The sequence below is a fragment of the Thalassophryne amazonica genome, chromosome 20, assembly GCF_902500255.1.
Source record: "Thalassophryne amazonica chromosome 20, fThaAma1.1, whole genome shotgun sequence".
Classification (NCBI taxonomy): domain Eukaryota; kingdom Metazoa; phylum Chordata; class Actinopteri; order Batrachoidiformes; family Batrachoididae; genus Thalassophryne; species Thalassophryne amazonica.
In genome coordinates, this window is record NC_047122.1 from 63,453,936 (window position 1) to 63,472,968 (window position 19,033).

A 19,033-nucleotide genomic window follows, 5' to 3' on the forward strand; every position below is an offset into this window, starting at 1 on the left:
CGTGATGGATGGAGGGGTAGACGGGCGGGGGAGTTCGCAATGTCTGTCCCTGTCTCGCACGCGACACCATCTTACCGGGTTATTGTACACGGATGGTGAAGCGAAGATGAGGAACCGACAGCAGGCCCGTTCATTTTAGGGTTCTGACACCTTTTGTGTGTGTTTCCACCCCTGAAACTGATTTTTCGTAACCTTTCTCGGGACGCGGTGTGTCCCTGCTGCAGGATATGTACTTCTCAGCAGCCCTGAAATGCCATGGGTCGGGCTTGATGCTGATTGGTCGACTGTATGCACAGATGAAGAAAAAACACAAAAATAAGAAATGAGCAGAATGGAGAGAAAAGGCATCACACCACGAAGAGGCGCTGAGACAAAAGAGAAAACCTGAATGAGGACTACAAGCGTCTGGACCACCACCTCAACAACAAAAGTCACTCAGACTGCAAAACTGGCACCAAAAACGCTTACGCCCAAAGCTTCGGGAACAAAATACTTGCTGCTTTTTCAATGATGGACATTGCAGTTTATGAAGATTGGAGTCAGGAAAACAAAGAAATGCTGATACTTTACGAGTTTACATTATTGAACAATCTTGTAGGAGGGCGAATAAAAAAAGCATAAAATTCACCTGCCTTTGCCTTCTGAATAGAGTGATAAATCTTAACGAGAGCTAGCAAGCAAATGTTTTTATGCTGCCGTGCATCTCATGCTTGCTAGCTTTCTTTAGCACTATAAGCTTGTTGTCACCATGAGACTGATGGTTCTAAAACCTCGTTTTCACTGAGCAGGCCAAGTCAGTACGGCACCCCAAGTCAAGGGTGCCCAAAAAAGTGATACGGTGCCTGTCCCTATATCTGAATGAGGATACGCACAAAATAACATACCGTACTGACCACTTAGTGGAAACAAGTCTGGAGATAGCGGAGAAGATAACAAAGGGGTAGATCCTGTAAATGTAGTAAGACCTCAGCTACGGGTCGGGTTCCTGCAGTGGAAAAGGGCCTATTGTTTCTCAGAATGTGTATTTACAAACTGGCATCAGCATTTGGTCTCATCAGGGATATGCCAAGAAGTGCCAGTATTTCTGTGTGTGAAATGGGACCTGGGCTGCAAACTGATCCGTACAGTCTGGGCATCGCTAGGTCTCCGTCACTGTCTAATTTCCTGTTTCAAAGGGCACGGTATGAAACCCGCATCCTGCCAGCATGTTAAATGCAGATGTGACAATTTCCCTGACAGCACAAAAACTAAAGCGTGAGTGGTCGGCCTGCCACAAAGTTAAATAATCCAACTCACATCTAAAAGAAATTAAAAACAATTTCACAGTCGACTATAACAAGAGCGCTCATTTTACGCCAAATTACACCAGGACAATTACATTTGTACAAAAAACGAGGAGTCCAATTGAAGCTGTACGGTAGCAGCCAATCCAAAAATGCCTTCACGAGAAAATAATTACAAAAGGATGATTCATTGTTCAATATATTAATATGAAATACTGAAAAAAGCAGAAAGTGCTGAGTTTGAGTGTTCAGTTGTCCTGCCAGGAAGGCGAAACGCTGATCAGCGGCAGTCTTTGTGCTGTTCCAGCTCCTGTGAGTCGCCTCTCAGCCGCGCTCTGCCAGGAAAGGACCTCAGACCACTCCTTTCAAGCAGACGCCCCAAGAGCTTCGTCTGACCGCCTCCTCCACAGCGAGCTCCTCCGTGCCAACGGCTTCTCTGCACTAAAAGACAAAGATCACAGGAGGAGCGGCGTTACAGTGAAGAGCGGCAGCTTTTTTTTTCCCGTGTCAAGAGACGTTTTTAAAAGTTATTGAAGTTGGCTGCAGCATGAACAAAGATTATTTTCCTGTTAAAGAACCAACACAGCACAGCGCTGCTGTTACGAGTGCAATTAGCAAATCGATCACAGGTTTGACTTTTAGCTGTGACTAAACATCTGTGCAGCATTTCTGTATAGCATTTTTTTTTTCTGGTGGAAACACAGTTTGATTCTATGACAACAATAAATAGCTTATAATGTATGGTGATATAAGTACTGAACCTCAGCCAGAATCAAGCATCTGTCCAATCTGCTGTCCCAGATTAGTTTTTTTCTCTCTGTTGGTTTAGATTTTGAGTGACAAATCAGCAATAATGATCTTCTCCTCCCATTTGCCTGAAAATGTGCTGCAGTGACATCACAGCATTTTTTTTTTCTGGAGGCTGTTGCATGCAGCAGCATACGTGTTACGTGGACACGGTCCCTCCGTGTGCAACCCAATGAGACTCTACTGATGTGGTTCTTCTTGTGGATTCTCAAACAGCTCGTGTGAGCTTCATTCTGGTAGAACCTCAGTTTGTTTTCAAACAGATCACATAAATAAAATCTGGACCCTTCAGGAAAAATGTGCTCCCTTCCCCCTGAAGTGCTTCTGTTTTATGAACGCAGACACAAGAAACAACTTGGGGTAAAGTGATGGTCTGTGTGGTCTCCACGGTTACTTCATCTTGCGCGCTTGCTCGAAGTCGAGTTAGCTCCCGGGCTCAGTTCGCACAAAAGAGACGCTCCTCAAAAACAGTCTTCTTGGAAGAGAAGCAGATATTTATTTATTTATTTTTAATTGATTATCAGCAGAAAGTCTGGAATCATAGTGATGTTCAGATTCCGGAAGCAGCTGTTTATAACATTTTAACAACGAATATCAGTATTTTTTCTCTGCACTTGAACAGCGGAATGACATCAGGGTCAACAGCCGTGAACAACTCAGACATACAGTATCTCTGTGACACATTTCATTTATTTATTTTAAATGCAGTCCACCTGTGACTTGTGTCTGCAGAGGTCGAACCACCTACAGATTCACCATGACGACCGGCGCTGACGGTCATCGGCCTCTTTTTCTCCACCATTTTTACACAACTGTTACACATTTAATCCCTGCAGCAGAAAACATGTAGATGCGTCTTAAGATTCAAAGTTGATCTAAACGGTGTATTACAGGATATGTGTTGAATTTCTACCAGTAAAGAAACTCCACACCTGTGCTGATTCTTCACGCTCAAATTTAAAGTGATTAATTAACAAATGTAAATGCAGACACAGGATCAGCCGCAGGGCTGTTAGTTACGGAGCTCCAACACAGGCAGCAAGCAGCTTACGTTTACTTCTGCTAGCATTAATTTCCACTGCCTTAAAGACGAGTGCATCATGACAAACTCGTGTCGGCTCTGCTCGCGCTGCTTCCATTCTGAGAACTGCCAGAGTCCCCTCGGTCCTCTTGTCCTTCTGTCGGAGCCCTGAGATACAGCTCCTCATTAGTCACTTTCCATGAGACCACACTGACACCGGTGGTGCCGCCACCACCTTCTCACAGACTTGCTGAAGGCTAGCACAGCCGCACACCGAGTCACAGGAATGTCAAAAGCAAGGCGGCCACGGGAGCCGGGCAATCATCAGAATCAACCAACCTTTGAAATGCTGTGAATATCAAGAATGTGCTGCTGCATAATGGCTGAAAAGCCCGCAGGCGTCCGCAGCACTTTCTTTCACATTGGTCGGGGGGGGGGGGGAGTTAAGCGGGCACATCAGTGATTCGGATGTTTTAGACCATTAACTACAAATTTGGTATACTTCACTCTTTGAGATGGATAATCCATCACAGGCAGCAGTTTGTAGATTTTTCTGGTTCCTGTTTTCGTCCAATTTAAATGCAGTTTAAAGCTATAACTGCCGTTTGAGAGTCTAACTGTCAATAATCTGTATTCACGACAAACAACAACCACACAGGCCAACGGGATAATGGGACTGTGACTGTTTCCTAAATCAGAAGATGACTGTCTTCTAATGTCTCTAATGTCTGGTGTCTGTGCGTCTTCAGAAGCACCAGCAGAGAGAGATTTGAAGAGTCCTTCTTGCTACTGCTACGATATCCAGAGCAGCACTCATTAGACTCGTCACAAGCAGAGAAAACAACTGCAGCCAAAACAGCTGGAGGAGGCCGCTACAGGTGACAGCTGCATACATGACAACTTTTCAGCAAGTGCGGTAAAAATACATTCTGTGTATTTTCCCGACTGGATGGACTAGCAGCTTGTCCAGGGCGTACTCTGCCTCTTGACCAGTGACTACAAGAGGCTCCAGCTGCCCCCTTGGAGACCATTAACTGGAATAAGTGGGTTTATAAAATAGATGGATACATTTTACCAAGATACTGTGAACACGAGGTTTCAAAAGCCCGAATATCGGCGTGCTTCCTTGCAGTCCATGTTGACTTTTCTGAAGCATTTGATTGATGACAGGGCTGTTCTCTGGTACCACATGAGAATTTGTGGGATCTCCAAGTAGCCAATCTATGCACCAGAAACGTAGCACAAGCGTAAGATCTGCAGGCACAGATGGATTTCATATCGATCCATCAGTATCAGCTAATCCATCTGCCTCAACTAAACTTCACGAAGCTTCTGATCTTCGCCTGGATGACGGAGAACCTACACAGAGTTAGAGGCACTCAGCAAATAGGAGAAGCGCACATTGTGTACAAATGTCTGTCCTAACTAACCTCTCTGACTGTGGTGCACAGTCACACATGCTCCCTCCACCCCACCACCACCAGCGTGGCCCCTGTCTGATGTCTGGGGATAGGCTTAGCCCCTGTCTTTTACCAACGGCTAGATCTGAGATCATGACACAGATTCTCCTGATGCAAGAGTCACCTATGCCTCTCTCCCATTTTGCACAATACTTTTAAGGATTCAAATCTTTTAAAATCGAATCTTGCCTGTGTCTTTCTAGTAGAACTCTAAGTGCTGGATGGAGCTCAGGCAGAATCTGGTGTTCATCAGGGATAAGTTCCGAGTCTGTGTTTCTCCTAACCCTAACGTATACTACCAGGTGAGAGGGGACGTGGGTGTGGCTTATGACATCATTTTATGAGTTACTGTCAGGGTAGCAAAAGTCTACCCAGACTTTTTTGGTATGTCCTCAAAAAGACATGAAAATATACGGCACGATGTTTCGTGGTTCACTCATATGAGCTGTTCCAACAGGAGTTGCCCTGAGTTTTACAGATGCTTTTTCCATTTTATTAAGGGCCCCTTCACACAGTGCGAATATGTACAATAAGCTTTCTTTATTCCTATATTGTTCATTGTTATTTGCTGATTTCGTATGTCTACTCGTGTCTGGTTTGTGTTCTGTTGGTGTCTATGTCTATTGTGTGGTTTGAGCAACGAGTCCAGAGACAAATTCCTTGTATGTGTACGTATTCATACTCTGCCAATTACATAAATCTAATTCTGATTCTAGCTCAGTTTGTTGTCTTTAGAGATCTGCACCAAACTAAATATGGTGCTGAAATATCTCATGATGCGAAAAAGTGTTTGTCTATCTACTACTAAATTGCCAACTCTTCCAATGTTAAAGAAAGTGAAGAACAAAAATATTCCTGGATTCATTTCTTAATTGAATGAATAAAGGCTTTTCTTATCTCATCTTCTTAATTGGATCTGCCAGAACCATTAATGGCTTGCTCCTTGGTCCGTACCCAACCCTTCCACCAAGTCTGAAGAAAATTACTTCAGTAGTTTGGTCTAATCCTGCTATCAAACCCACTGTTTCCTTGTTTACACCTTTTGAATTTTTGGGACTTGGTTGATTTTATTATGATACAGACCATGTATAAAGTTAACAATAAACTTTTGCCTCAACATGTCCAGGAACTGTTTAAAATGAGGGAGTCCTGTTATCACGAGAGGAACATTAATATTTGACAGCTTAAAGATTCATACTACTGTAAAAAGTCACTACGTGGTGACTAGGTGTTAAAATCTGGAATACATCTTCTGATAATATTACATTATCTGGTACTTTGGCTGGCTTGAAAATACTTTGTAAAAACCATATAATTACTTATTATAGTACAATAAATTAGGTTTACTGACTGTTCTGTTTTATCTGTGCGTTATACTGCTGTTTGTTCTGCTGTGTTCAGATATATTAGTTTACTGATTAATCTATATTGTCTTGTCTTTCTTGTCTTTTTTATTTTCTTTTTTGGTATTTATTGTTATGAGTGTACATATATGTGTATATAGTAACTGATGAAGGTGGTGGTGGGGGGGTGTTTATAAGCTTTTGCTTCAGCCTACACCCTTTCGGGCGCACAAAACTGAGAAATTGTTTGAGTTTTTATTTTCTTTTGTTTTGTTTTTTTGTATTATGAGAGATTCTTTTGTCGTGTGTGTGTGTGTGTGTGTGTGTGTGTGTGCGTGCCAAACAAAATTAATTACAATTCATTTGACAAACAGGCAAACACTACCCACTTGGCAGAGGTAATAATTGATTTATATAATACTTCCAGGTTAAAAATTTCAAAGTGCACTTCATTATAAAAAAAAGAACAGCAATAAAATGCTAAAATTTAAACATCCATAAGCACAAATTAAATTCCTAAACCAAATTTCAAGTTTAATATCAAGTTTTGAATTGAATTTCATGGATCCGCTGAGTTTTGACAGCCCTGATGAACCCGTGTGACGGAAAGGGTGAGGGCAGAAGCAAAGCTTATGACTACCCACTCCTTTTTGGCCCAAGCAGAGGGTCACCCCTTTGAGTCTGGTCTGCTGCTGGTTTCTTCCTCAGAGGGAGTTTTTCCTTATCACTGTTGCCTGGGGGTTAGTAAGGTTAGACCTTACTTGTATGAAGCGCCTTGAGGCAACTCTGTTGTAATTTGGCGCTATATAAATGAAAATAAACTGAAAAATTGAAAAACTTATACTATAAAAATAAGAAATATATACATGCATGCACACAAACACAATTTCATAAATACAAATCTACACACAGATACATACATGCATACATACCTACATATACACACGCCCATGATGACAAATACCAAAATGCAAAATTAGTCAATGAACTCAAATTTACAAAATACAACCAAACGAACAATGGTGCACAACACACAATCCCGAAAGCAGTAACAAAATCAATAAACCCGTCTTTAAACTATAACAAGCAATTTTATTATACTTATAATGTCTTTTAAAGCCTACTAAAGTACCAAGTACTTTAATATTGTCAGGACAGTTATTCCAGATATTAACACCTTTAACTGAAACACAATTGACTTTTAGCAGTAGTTCAGATCCTTAATTTCTCAAAAAATAATATTCCTCTCAAATTATAACTGGAGTTCCTCAGTTTAAACAGATCCTGGACATGTTGTGGCAACAGTTTATTTTAACTTTATACATAATTTGTATTGTGATGTAATCATCCAAGTCCCAGAATTTTAGAATATGTAAACAGGCAAACAATGGATTCATTGGCTCACAATATGATTTGTTACAGATAATTCTTATAGCCTTCTTTTGCAACAAAAATATTGAATTAGTTTTATATGTATTTCCCCAAACCTCAATACAATAGGTCATATATGGAAAATTAAATCTGCTTTATGCAAAATTGCAATGGCTTTGGACATTTTAGATTTAACAAAATTAATATGTGTTTTCCAGCTCAGTTTATCATCAATAACACCACCAAGAAATTTTGTATCAGTTACAATTTCATTATCATTTAATGATAAGTTTCTGCAGAAATTCCTGGACTTGTTTCAAAATACCAAAGTAGAGCGATAATTTGTTTGAATCAAACCATTGTTTAAATGTCCGTAGCTCCTTCTCCATCATGTCCAAGGTCTGTGCCAAATGATCCCCACTACAAAACACCGTCATCTCATCAGCAAACAAAATACAACTGACGGACTTGGAAACTGAACACGTCATTTATATATATATATAGAAGAAACAACAAGGGCCCCAGAACTGAACCCTGGGGCACCCACAAGTAATTTTCATGAGTTCAGAGTTTGTCCCACCAATATGTACACACTGATACCTATTGTATAAATAGCTAGCTATCCAATCGTGTGCCATTCCCCTGACACCATACCTCTGTAGTTTGTCCAATAGCATAGTATGGTCTATAGCAGTGGTGGGCACAGCTAACCAAAAAGTTAGCTTTGATAACTGCTAATCAGCTAAATGAAAAGTTATCTTTTATAACACTAAAGTGATAAACCAACAAAAAATTTATTGGAAGCCACAGCTAAATGCTAACCGATAACTTTCAGTATTGTCTCCAGTACACTCTCAGCTACTAACAAGTCGATTTTGAGTTTAAACACCAGCAATGCTTCTGATAGAATCAAAGGCGATCACAAACCCAAACAAAACTTTTGTGCGCCCTGCCCACTCCTGTAAGAAAGAGTCATTATCCATCACAGCATGCAGTGGTCCAGCCATGAGGCAGATGTTTGAAAAGGAAAGCAGGTTTGACGTATGGTTTTGATTTATAAATCAAACTAATCCAGATAGAATAACTACATGAATGTCAACTCTGTCATTTGTACAAATTGAAAATATAACACATATCTTTTAATTTTAAAATAATGCACTAATTCTGAAATTTTGAACATTAGCACACACAGATGCCCAAAGGCAAAGGGATTATGAGCAAACTGAGCCTCCGCTCACAGTGATTGCTTGACTCATTCATTCTATGTAAAAACCAACACATCTTAATCTAACGTGTGTGTTGGTGTTTACAAATAAATGTGCTTTTGTAAAATGTATTTTTTTTGTAAAAAAGAAAAAAAAAGGCTTCAAAATAAAACCAATGAGGTTTTAGTTCAGTCATAAAGGCCTGGTCACATGGCACACGACGACAGCAGAACAAAGGAGAAAAAGTCAAAAAGCCACAAGTCGTTGGGAAAAGGTGGACGATAGGTCCTGCACCTTTCCCATTACCAAAAAGCCTGCACACCAAGAGCACACGAGTGTGAAAACAAAACATTTACGATCACAGGACCGAAAGTGGGAATAAAACCAAACTGTGTCCGGCGCTGGATCCCAGGCTCCGTCCACCATCTCCGTGACTGCCCCCATGGAGAGTTCCCCATGGATCACACGAACACGCCATGCCAGGCTATGTGGCGAATGTGATGGCACCGTACCAGGCTCTGCTATTACGCGATGGCGCCATGCCAGGCTGTGCAACTGTGTGGTTGTGTGGCAAACATGATGGCACCGTGCCAGGCTGTGTGGCGCGGAGCGATCACTCCATGCCAAGCTCTGCTATATTCCAGAGGACATGCACACGCAGCCACAAACAGCTTGGGAGGTGGATGAAGGTCACCCGCAACACTAACTTGATAGAAAAGTAAATATTTTATTCTTTAATTTCTAGGCATTTGCGGGCCAGTCCGAGTCAGCCAAAGGGCTGGATATGGCCCACAGGCCATAAAATGCCCAGGCGTGGTCAATAATATCAAATGCTTTCGGTAAATTAACTAAAAAAAAACCAACCCTACAGTATATTCCTTATTTTCAATTCCATTTGTAATCTGTTCAACAAAATGAGTTCCAGCCAGTGAAGTAGTGCGGCTTTTTTTTTTTTCCTGAAACCATTCCAATTGTTAATAGAATTTCCATGATATCAACACTTGCAATTTCAGTTATATGTTTTTACTTATTTGCACGCTTGATAAATGGCCCTTATATAAACTCTGTGCACACTCTGATGTGCTATATGTTGCACTGCGCCAGCAGCGGTACCGCTAGAACAACGGTTTAGCATCGGTTTAGCGCTGTATAGCTGTTTCCATGTGGTGGACTAACCTGAGGTTTTTCTGGTCTTACTCCAGCAGACCGTCATTCCTTGGGCACTCAGTGACCGATAGCTGTCCCTGGAGAAAGGACAAATCCCAAATCAATACCTTGTCTCAAAAACACTGGGAGAAATTTGAGACAGATCATGCAAAGTCTAAAGGATAGAAGATATGCTCATGCAACTCAAGCTTTCTTTTTCAGATAACTTTTTACTGGCAGAACCTTTTAATTATTACAGTAAGCAACCTTTACAGATTTGCAAATAAAAAGTAACAGCAGCTCAACTGTATAGATGTTGACAGATTCGATTTTTTTTTCCATTTTAGCTAGAGTTGCATTAACACTGTTTCAAAATATATATATATGTATATTGTTAGTATACAAAACAATTATTTTGGTACATAAAATCCACTAATGTATGATATTGGAAGTTACTTTGTTCTTACTTTTGAGTTGATACTTTTGGTTGTCATGACTACAATATTTTAAGAAATTGTATATATTTACCAGCAAGTTTATGGCAAAGTATAAACACACTACGAAATTAAACATTTAGGGTTAGGTTACCTTTACAGTGGAGTTCTCTAGGTTATAACCATCCTCTCCATTGCACTGCCATTACTCTGTACTAAAGTAGCCATCGCGCCAGCGTCATTCATGACAATCAAACCTAGACTTGAATGGTGGTTTGAATTCAGTTAATTTTCAGATGCTATAAAAGCAATTCTCATTAACGGTTACGACCACAGGTAAGAGGATTGAAAAAGTTTTATACATACCCAGGCATTCAATGCTTTAGAACTCTATACACATTAGGAAGCTATCCAGGTTATTTTAGAGGTCTTACCTCTGGGTCCTTTTTAAAAAGTATAGAAAGAGAGAGACAGAATAAGTTGTGCTCTTTTGATAATCAATCAAGACATCATTTAGTAGGGTTAAAGTCTTCAGACGTCAATACATTCATTTAGATTTAAAACTGCCTTTTTGAATGAGAAACAAAGCAAAACACCTACAACTGAATGAAGATTGTTTAAAAAAAGGCCATTTCAAATTTTACTAGGACAGGAAACAAATAAAGCAAGTTATGTTTCATAAAAAACAAACTAGGCTTTATTGACAAATTGCTGCAAAACATCTTTTGGACAGATTTAGTAACCTATTTAGGCAAGCTTACACATGTAGCATAATGCATTTTATGGAGAGGGTACAGATACTAGTGGCAGAATAAGTACAGTTAGGATGTATTAAAATATGTACAAGAGTTCGGATTGAGCTGCAGGATCCCTTCTCTTTAGAAAGAGAAGACCCATGTGGAGATTTTTGTCCCAATCCTTCTTGGAGTACTTTGTGCATGCAGTTTAGAGAGAATCAGATCACAAAATGAAGACCTGAACCTTTTTTTGTTGTTCTTTTAGCATTAATGCGGGCCATCTCTTGCCCGTGATCTCATTAAAACATTTTGTCTTCAGGGTCTTAAAATTATTTTTAACATGTAAAACAAATTGAGGATATGAGGACAGTCCATCTCAACAGTGTCTATTAGGGCTATATTTCAAAACTCGAAGTACAATAACAAATATTGCAGCCTAAATCTAAATGAACAATGTTTTAGTTCTATTTATTTAAAAAAAAACATCAAGATTGAATTGTACTGAATTTCATTAAAACTAATTCTTGAACCTTCATGTGATTTAAGAGTATGTTTTGATTGTATATTATATAATTGAAAGTTTAAAATGTCTTTTATTTGGCTATATTAACAGAATTTTGAAATGTAGCCTAAATGGGAATCTGCAACTGACCCTCAACAGATTCTCTGTAGTTTAAAAACAATTAAAATTAGACAAAATGGATAACGAGCCACTATTCCCACTAGAAAAATTAATCATCAACAGTGCAAAAAAAGCAAGAGAGGGATCATAGGGTCAGAGAAAAATACAGCAAAATAAATAAAAATTGAAATGAAAAAATAAAAACAAACAAAAAACCAAAACAAAAAACAAGACACCAAGTTCTCATCTCTAACCCATCTAAAAGCCGCTTTGGTCGGGTGGTGACAAAGTGGATGTTGGGGAAAAGGTTTGCGATCAGATCTCAAAAATCAGTTCCGATTTTCAGTTCCCAATTTCCTCTCGTATAAAGTCCAGTGAAGGAAAAGACCAAACCAAGGACAAAACAGACAATTACTTTTGTCGGGCTGCTTAAAGCGAGAGCTGCCGTGGTAGACAGGCGGTAATCAGGGCGACACGTGAGCGGTGGTGAGTCCACCTCAGTACTGTCGGTACGGGTGCTCCCTGTAAGGCGTCTTGGCCCCTCTCGATGGAGGAGGAGCCTTCCCTTGTGTTGCTCGCTGGGTCCCGTTCCAGTCATCCTGGCCTGGAAAGTAAAACACAAACACACACACACTTTAGAACAGAAAAAACACTCACTGTGTAAACAAGTAAACCATGCTGTCAATCACTAAAATAATCTATGACTCGAGATTAATTATCATCATTAATGTTATTAAATGAAGAAGAAGAAGAAGAAGAAGAGAATGGCCATGAATGCTGCTGTTTAATCTTAGCAGTGAGATTCATTCACTCTGGGTCCTCAACCTTGAAGATGGAGAGATGCCCATGTCTTTGCAGGAGAACAAAGGTCCAAGTCTTTAGGGTGCCGGTGCTACCTGTCTTACTGTATGGTTAACCAGTGATTTAAGACGTCAACTGGATGTCTTTGGTGCTAGGTCTCTTTGGGGATCTTTGAGTATCACTAGCGTGATTTTGTGTCAAAGGAGCAGCTACTTAGAGAGACGAAGATGAGGAGGACCACTTGCATTGTGAGGGAGCATTCACTTTGACATTTTGGCCATGTGGCATGTTTCTATATGCATGATCCAGCACGCAGATGCCTGACTGTTGAGGACCCCAGTGGCTGGAGAAGACCAAGGGAAAGCCCACAATTCACCTGTCTGCAGCACCTAGATGATTATTTTAGGGCCCCTTCCCACATAGTACGAATAAGTACAACTCAGGGCAACTCATGGCGAAACAGCTCGTATGAGCGAACATCGGTGCGACGGTTCGTGCACAGGACGTGTCTTTCGAGCAGGAACGCAGTGGGAGCAGCTGCACCACATCACGTCACTGATGTGGAGAACAGTAAAATAAAAACCAGCTGTATAAGTAGTGAATATCACAGGGTTGATGTAAATAATAAAAGGGGACGCAATACAGAACCCAGCGGTTAAATAACCCTGGTTAATAAAAATGTCACTCACAGGATTTGAACCTGTAAGTTCTGATTAACAGATGGAAACTTTACCACTGTGCTACCATCGCTGGCCTGTTATCAGTACGGAGAAATGCCTGAAATCAACAGACATGGATGAGGTGCGATGTGTCCGGGCGCTGCAGCCTGGCGCAAAGGTGAAAGATGTTTTATATATTTCCACATGAGGACAGCAGGCAGAGACATGCCCCTCACGGAGGAATGTTGTATGTCCTTCCAAACACGGAACGTGTTCTCAACCTGGGACGTCCAGGAGCAGAGATCTTTACAGCCATGGCTGTGAGTGGACACGCCCGCTCATCTGTTCAGCACCCAGACCGTGTCTCTGTGTTATGTGGTCATTCATTTTTGTTATTTGTTATGTAATTACGTATGTATGTATTGTCGTAATTATTTATATAACTGTCCTGGCGGTGGATATCTCTTCGATATTGTATAATTCTCAACAATGAAGTGTGGGTACCTCAAGGTTCTGTTCTAGGTCCACTGCTGCTCTCTTTAAATGTAGCACCTTTTACTCATATTATACACAGCCACGGGATTGAGTTTCAGTGATATGACCTATAGGTGTACATGCCTGCTTACATATGTAATATCACTCCTACTGCAAAACTGGAGGCTTGTCTGATTGCAGTGGAAAACTGGTGACCTTCTATTTTTTTACTTTTGAACTCAGAGGAAACTGAGACTGATGTTGAGATTGCGTGTTGACCTAAGCAGTGTCCCAGACAAGTACCAATCAGGACCTACTCTGCTTCATTTCTGATGTTTCACAGGATTGGCTGACTTGTCTAAAGAGGCCTGAGTGTAAATGTAATGATTTGTACTGGTTTGCCCAATTAATTATGGGGTCTGTTTATTTTTATTAAACCCTTGAATTAAAGATAAAAGTCTCCACAACAAGCACATTTAGATTGGTTTGTTTTCACTCCATTGTGGTGGAGAAGCAACAGAGGCAAAATTTAAAAAAAATATGGAATGTTCATAATGCTCTGTTCTAGCACTGCAGCTGGTTGCAAGTAAAACCATACAAACCAATGCTTTTAATAAAATGCAGAAATAAAAATTTGCATGTGTAGATATTACATCATTCAAGGTGAATATATCTTTACCGAGGCCAACTGGTTTCTTGACAAAGTCTGAAGGGCAACATGAACATCTTCTAACGTCAAAACACAGGAAATTTCTTCATTGAAGAATAAACAGACCTTTCTCCTCACCATATGACTCATATGAGTCTGTAGTCTCTCCGTGTCCATAGTCATAGTATTCTGGCTCTCTGATGGACAAAAATAGAAATGGAGAGATCACATTTAATCTTTGAATTACATTAAGTAGCTGCTGAGTATCATGATATGGAGATGATAATAGCCTAAACCACCGGCCCCTTATTGGTCCTCCTAAATAACATCAGTCAAACCGGGAACATGAAACACCATCAGCAATGAAATTGCGGAGTTTAGCTTAAGAACCATCGACTACCTATTGCTGATGTTGGACTGACACTAGTAAAATATGCAGTAGGAGACACTTTTACACAAAGCATGTTAAAATCAAAGAGATGTGTACTTCACTCACGCCTGCGGCTGACTGTAATAGCTGTCATATGACTCGTAGGTCGTCTCTGAGTAGCTGTCATCGTAACCCTGGAGAGAAGAGGAAACTGTGACTTACACACAGGCTTCTCAGCAAGTGTGAATGACAAAGTGTCTAAAATGATTTGTTCCTCTGCTGAGAGTCCGAAGTCAAGTTATTATTTGTTTCTACAGCATAAACATGCTGTGCACTGACGTACTTTTACATGATATAAGTACAATGTACTTGTGTACACTGTACTTATATCATGTCTCCATATACATTTCAACACGCTTTACTTTTTCTTGTTCCCCCCCCTTTTTAATATTATTATATTTATGGAAATACTGGAGGAGTGGGGTACAATTAGTTATACCTAACAGCTAACGTTAGCTAATCTAGCCGGCTGTAGTACCGTTTATCGTAGCTTACAAAGTATTGGTTCTTTTCTGTTTGATAACCTCCATTAATTCATACTTTTGCACACATTTATTTCTATATGTATTTGTTAATACCGTTATTGTAGGTTTAACTACGCTATTATACTTTATACACTTTTTACCGTTTTTGTGTATCTTGTTAGCTTGCTAGTTACGGTTGGCTTATTAACGGCTAATTTAGCTCTTCTAACTCTAACTAGCTTATTTTCATTATTTACAATTTTATTTTACATGGCGTTGATTTTTAATGATTCATCAGTTTACGTGTTCTTTTTAAAGATATCAACAATTAGTACCTTAGTTCTTAGGTTTCCATTTGATAGCATATTATTATGCTTTTTATTTTCCTATAGTATGCTAGCAGAGTTACTTTAGATACCTATACACATTACATAGCTTCTGTTTCTATAATAAAATACCAGATTTATAGCTTAGCCTACTAACTATATTTAATTTTACTACTAGTCTACATACTAAATTACCTATACTACAATCTTCTTCTGTATTAATATTTAGGTTTTAATACCTACTCCTGTATATTATATAGTACTATATTTATTGTATATGTTGTTTATTACCCTTAATTTTAAAATATAAGTTATATATATATGATGTCTTATCTTTCTTATGTCTTATTATTTAATATTACATTACTACTTTTTTCTTGAGCCACTTGGGTGGGTAGGGAGAGTTCTCATGGGATAAAAAAGCTTTTCAACCTACCATCCATGGTTCTCAAGACCAGGCACCTACGTGGCTCTACTCTACTCTTTTCTACTCTTCTTTTTTACTCTTCCTTTTTAAATATTTAGATATACCTTAGTATACTAGCATAGTTCCACCTTACAATTGGAATATAATATATAAGATATACCTTACTGAATTTTCATGTAACAGATGAATGAAAGTGCCCTCCCCTGGCTCGCTTACTCACATATTCGTCGTAGCTTTCAGCAGCAGCCGGGGTGTGTTGGTGTTGAGGTGGCGCCGCCATCCTTTGAGGTGGTCCTGCAGCTGGGGGACGAGCACGGGGCGCGGCTGCACCCCTGCTGGCTGCTGCAGCAAGTCCGCCTCGACCTCCTCTCACTGCACCGCCTCTGGTTGGACCACCTCGCGCCACAACGCCCCTCCCAGGGCCACCGCGGGGAGGCATTCCTCTGCCCCTGGGCAAGGCAACATCCAGTTCACACAAAGACCCAAAGCTGAGCGACTTGTCATACTTTACCATCAAGTGAGTTTAAAAGATAACTATTAAGGATTAATCACGGTTCTCAGTTAAGACTTCTTTTTACAATTCAATAATTGACTTGCGCCACAATGATACAATTACACACAAACATCATCATGCACTGTCAGGAAATATTAAAACCTCATGTAACCTTGTGATAGCATCTTTGCAATGGAATGTTTTTTGCACACAGAAACAGCTGACACCGTTGAATTACTCATAGTGCCTGTGCAAGAAATTCTTGTGATTGTCTTCCTGGATGCGGACTGTGCAAACTGTGACTGGAGCAGAGGCTAATCTTGTGAAACCCAACGAAGCTACCCACACATACCAAAACCAAATCAAATCAATTTTATTTATATAGCGCCAAATCACAACAAACAGTTGCCCCAAGGCGCTTTATATTGTAAGGCAAGGCCATACAATAATTACGGAAAAACCCCAACGGTCAAAACGACCCTCTGTGAGCAAGCACTTGGCGACAGTGGGAAGGAAAAACTCCCTTTTAACAGGAAGAAACCTCCAGCAGAACCAGGCTCAGAGAGGGGCAGTCTTCTGCTGGGACTGGTTGGGGCTGAGGGAGAGAACCAGGAAAAAGACATGCTGTGGAGGGGAGCAGAGATCAATCACTAATGATTAAATGCAGAATGGTCCATACAGAGCAAAAAGAGAAAGAAACACTCAGTGCATCATGGGAACCCCCCAGCAGTCTAAGTCTATAGCAGCATAACTAAGGGATGGTTCAGGGTCACCTGATCCAGCCCTAACTATAAGCTTTAGCAAAAAGGAAAGTTTTAAGCCTAATCTTAAAAGTAGAGAGGGTGTCTGTCTCCCTGATCTGAATTGGGAGCTGGTTCCACAGGAGAGGAGCCTGAAAGATGAAGGCTCTGCCTCCCATTCTACTCTTACAAACCCTAGGAACTACAAGTAAGCCTGCAGTCTGAGAGCGAAGCGCTCTATTGGGGTGATATGGTATTATGAGGTCCCTAAGATAAGATGGGACCTGATTATTCAAAACCTTATAAGTAAGAACAAGAATTTTAAATTCTATTCTAGAATTAACAGGAAGCCAATGAAGAGAGGCCAATATGGGTGAGATATGCTCTCTCCTTCTAGTCCCTGTCAGTACTCTAGCTGCAGCATTTTGAATTAACTGAAGGCTTTTCAGGGAACTTTTAGGACAACCTGATAATAATGAATTACAATAGTCCAGCCTAGAGGAAATAAATGCATGAATTAGTTTTTCAGCATCACTCTGAGACAAGACCTTTCGAGACCTTTAGAGATATTGCGCAAATGCAAAAAAGCAGTCCTACATATTTCTTTAATATGCGCATTGAATGACATATCCTGATCAAAAATGACTCCAAGATTTCTCACAGCATTACTAGAGGTCAGGGTAATGCCATCCAGAGTAAGGATCTGGTTAGACACCATGTTTCTAAGATTTGTGGGGCCAAGTACAATAACTTCAGTTTTACCTGAGTTTAAAAGCAGGAAATTAGAGGTCATCCATGTCTTTATGTCTGTAAGACAATCCTGCAGTTTAGCTAATTGGTGTGTGTCCTCTGGCTTCATGGATAGATAAAGCTGGGTATCATCTGCGTAACAATGAAAATTTAAGCAATGCTGTCTAATAATACTGCCTAAGGGAAACATGTATAAAGTGAATAAAATTGGTCCTAGCACAGAACCTTGTGGAACTCCATAATTAACCTTAGTCTGTGAAGAAGATTCCCCATTTACATGAACAAATTGTAATCTATTAGATACATATGATTCAAACCACCGCAGCGCAGTGCCTTTAATACCTATGGCATGCTCTAATCTCTGTAATAAAATTTTATGGTCAACAGTATCAAAAGCAGCACTGAGGGCTAACAGAACAAGCACAGAGATGAGTCCACTGTCTGAGGCCATAAGAAGATCATTTGTAACCTTCACTAATGCTGTTTCTGTACTATGATGAATTCTAAAACCTGACTGAAACTCTTCAAATAGACCATTCCTCTGCAGATGATCAGTTAGCTGTTTTACAACTACCCTTTCAAGAATTTTTGAGAGAAAATTTGAGAGAAAACCAGATGGCAGCTTCACCACAGTACATGCCTGCGTAACAGAGGTGATGTACTGACAGTTTCATGCTCCTCCGTGTGCGAGCTCAGAGCTCAGTGAACAACTTTTGACTGCATGTTGACTCTTGTTCCCTTGCTGCAAGTATTCACTAAAGATCTTTAAACTTACTCATTCTGTCTCGTGTGATCTCTCATTTAAAAATTATTCTGACATGCGTCCAACTGTTATTTTTTTTAAATCATGTTTCCATAAATAGATAAGTGACGAAACATCACAGAGGCTTCATTTGACCATTTTGTGAAACTACAGTGTCACCTCTTCTTTCAATCCCTGTTCTAGATGATCTGTGACTCATAGACAATCTTAGAGCCTGGGCAAGGTCACATGGGTCCATCTCTCTCTCTCTCTCTCTCTGCTTGCCACTGTCAGAGGCTGCAGTCAGCGTGCAGCTTGTCTCCGTGGAGGATACACACTAACACACACTGCAACTAAATGCTTATAAATCCTAAAAGAACAGTCCTGTCAGCCTGAAAACGTTTTCAAACTTTTATTTTGTCACACAGCCAATGCAAATAGTTGTGGAAAAGCATGTGGAAGAACTTTTTTTTTTTTTTTTACCCAGAATTGAGAAACTTCTCAAGAAAAGTACTAAAAAGTACTTTAGCCCTTTAATGTTCAACTCCATTGTTTAGTACAGCATATTGATATCTACTACATTCTACTGAAAAATGTGAGGATGCTAAAGGGTTAAAAGGGGAATGACTGAAAGCATAGTAAAACTGAT

The 19,033-nt window shown here is 40.1% G+C and overlaps 1 protein-coding gene across 2 annotated transcripts in view; it reads right to left on the reverse strand.

Annotated features, from left to right (window-relative positions):
* Window positions 1-1,464: 1,464 nt before the first annotated feature.
* Window positions 1,465-19,033, reverse strand: part of khdrbs1b (KH domain containing, RNA binding, signal transduction associated 1b) — a 34,344-nt gene continuing 16,775 nt past the window's right edge. The window contains exons 6-11 of one of the 2 annotated variants that reach the window (XM_034160483.1): window positions 15,880-16,108; window positions 14,509-14,576; window positions 14,151-14,209; window positions 11,845-12,033; window positions 9,667-9,734; window positions 1,465-1,724 (exon numbers count right to left, since the gene is read on the reverse strand). In XM_034160483.1, the coding sequence (XP_034016374.1) occupies window positions 11,927-12,033; window positions 14,151-14,209; window positions 14,509-14,576; window positions 15,880-16,108 (463 nt within the window). In that variant the 3' untranslated portion in view covers window positions 1,465-1,724; window positions 9,667-9,734; window positions 11,845-11,926. Of the gene's footprint in view, window positions 1,725-9,666; window positions 12,034-14,150; window positions 14,210-14,508; window positions 14,577-15,879; window positions 16,109-19,033 lie in introns of both variants that reach the window. The other variant, XM_034160482.1, reaches the window with a different exon arrangement.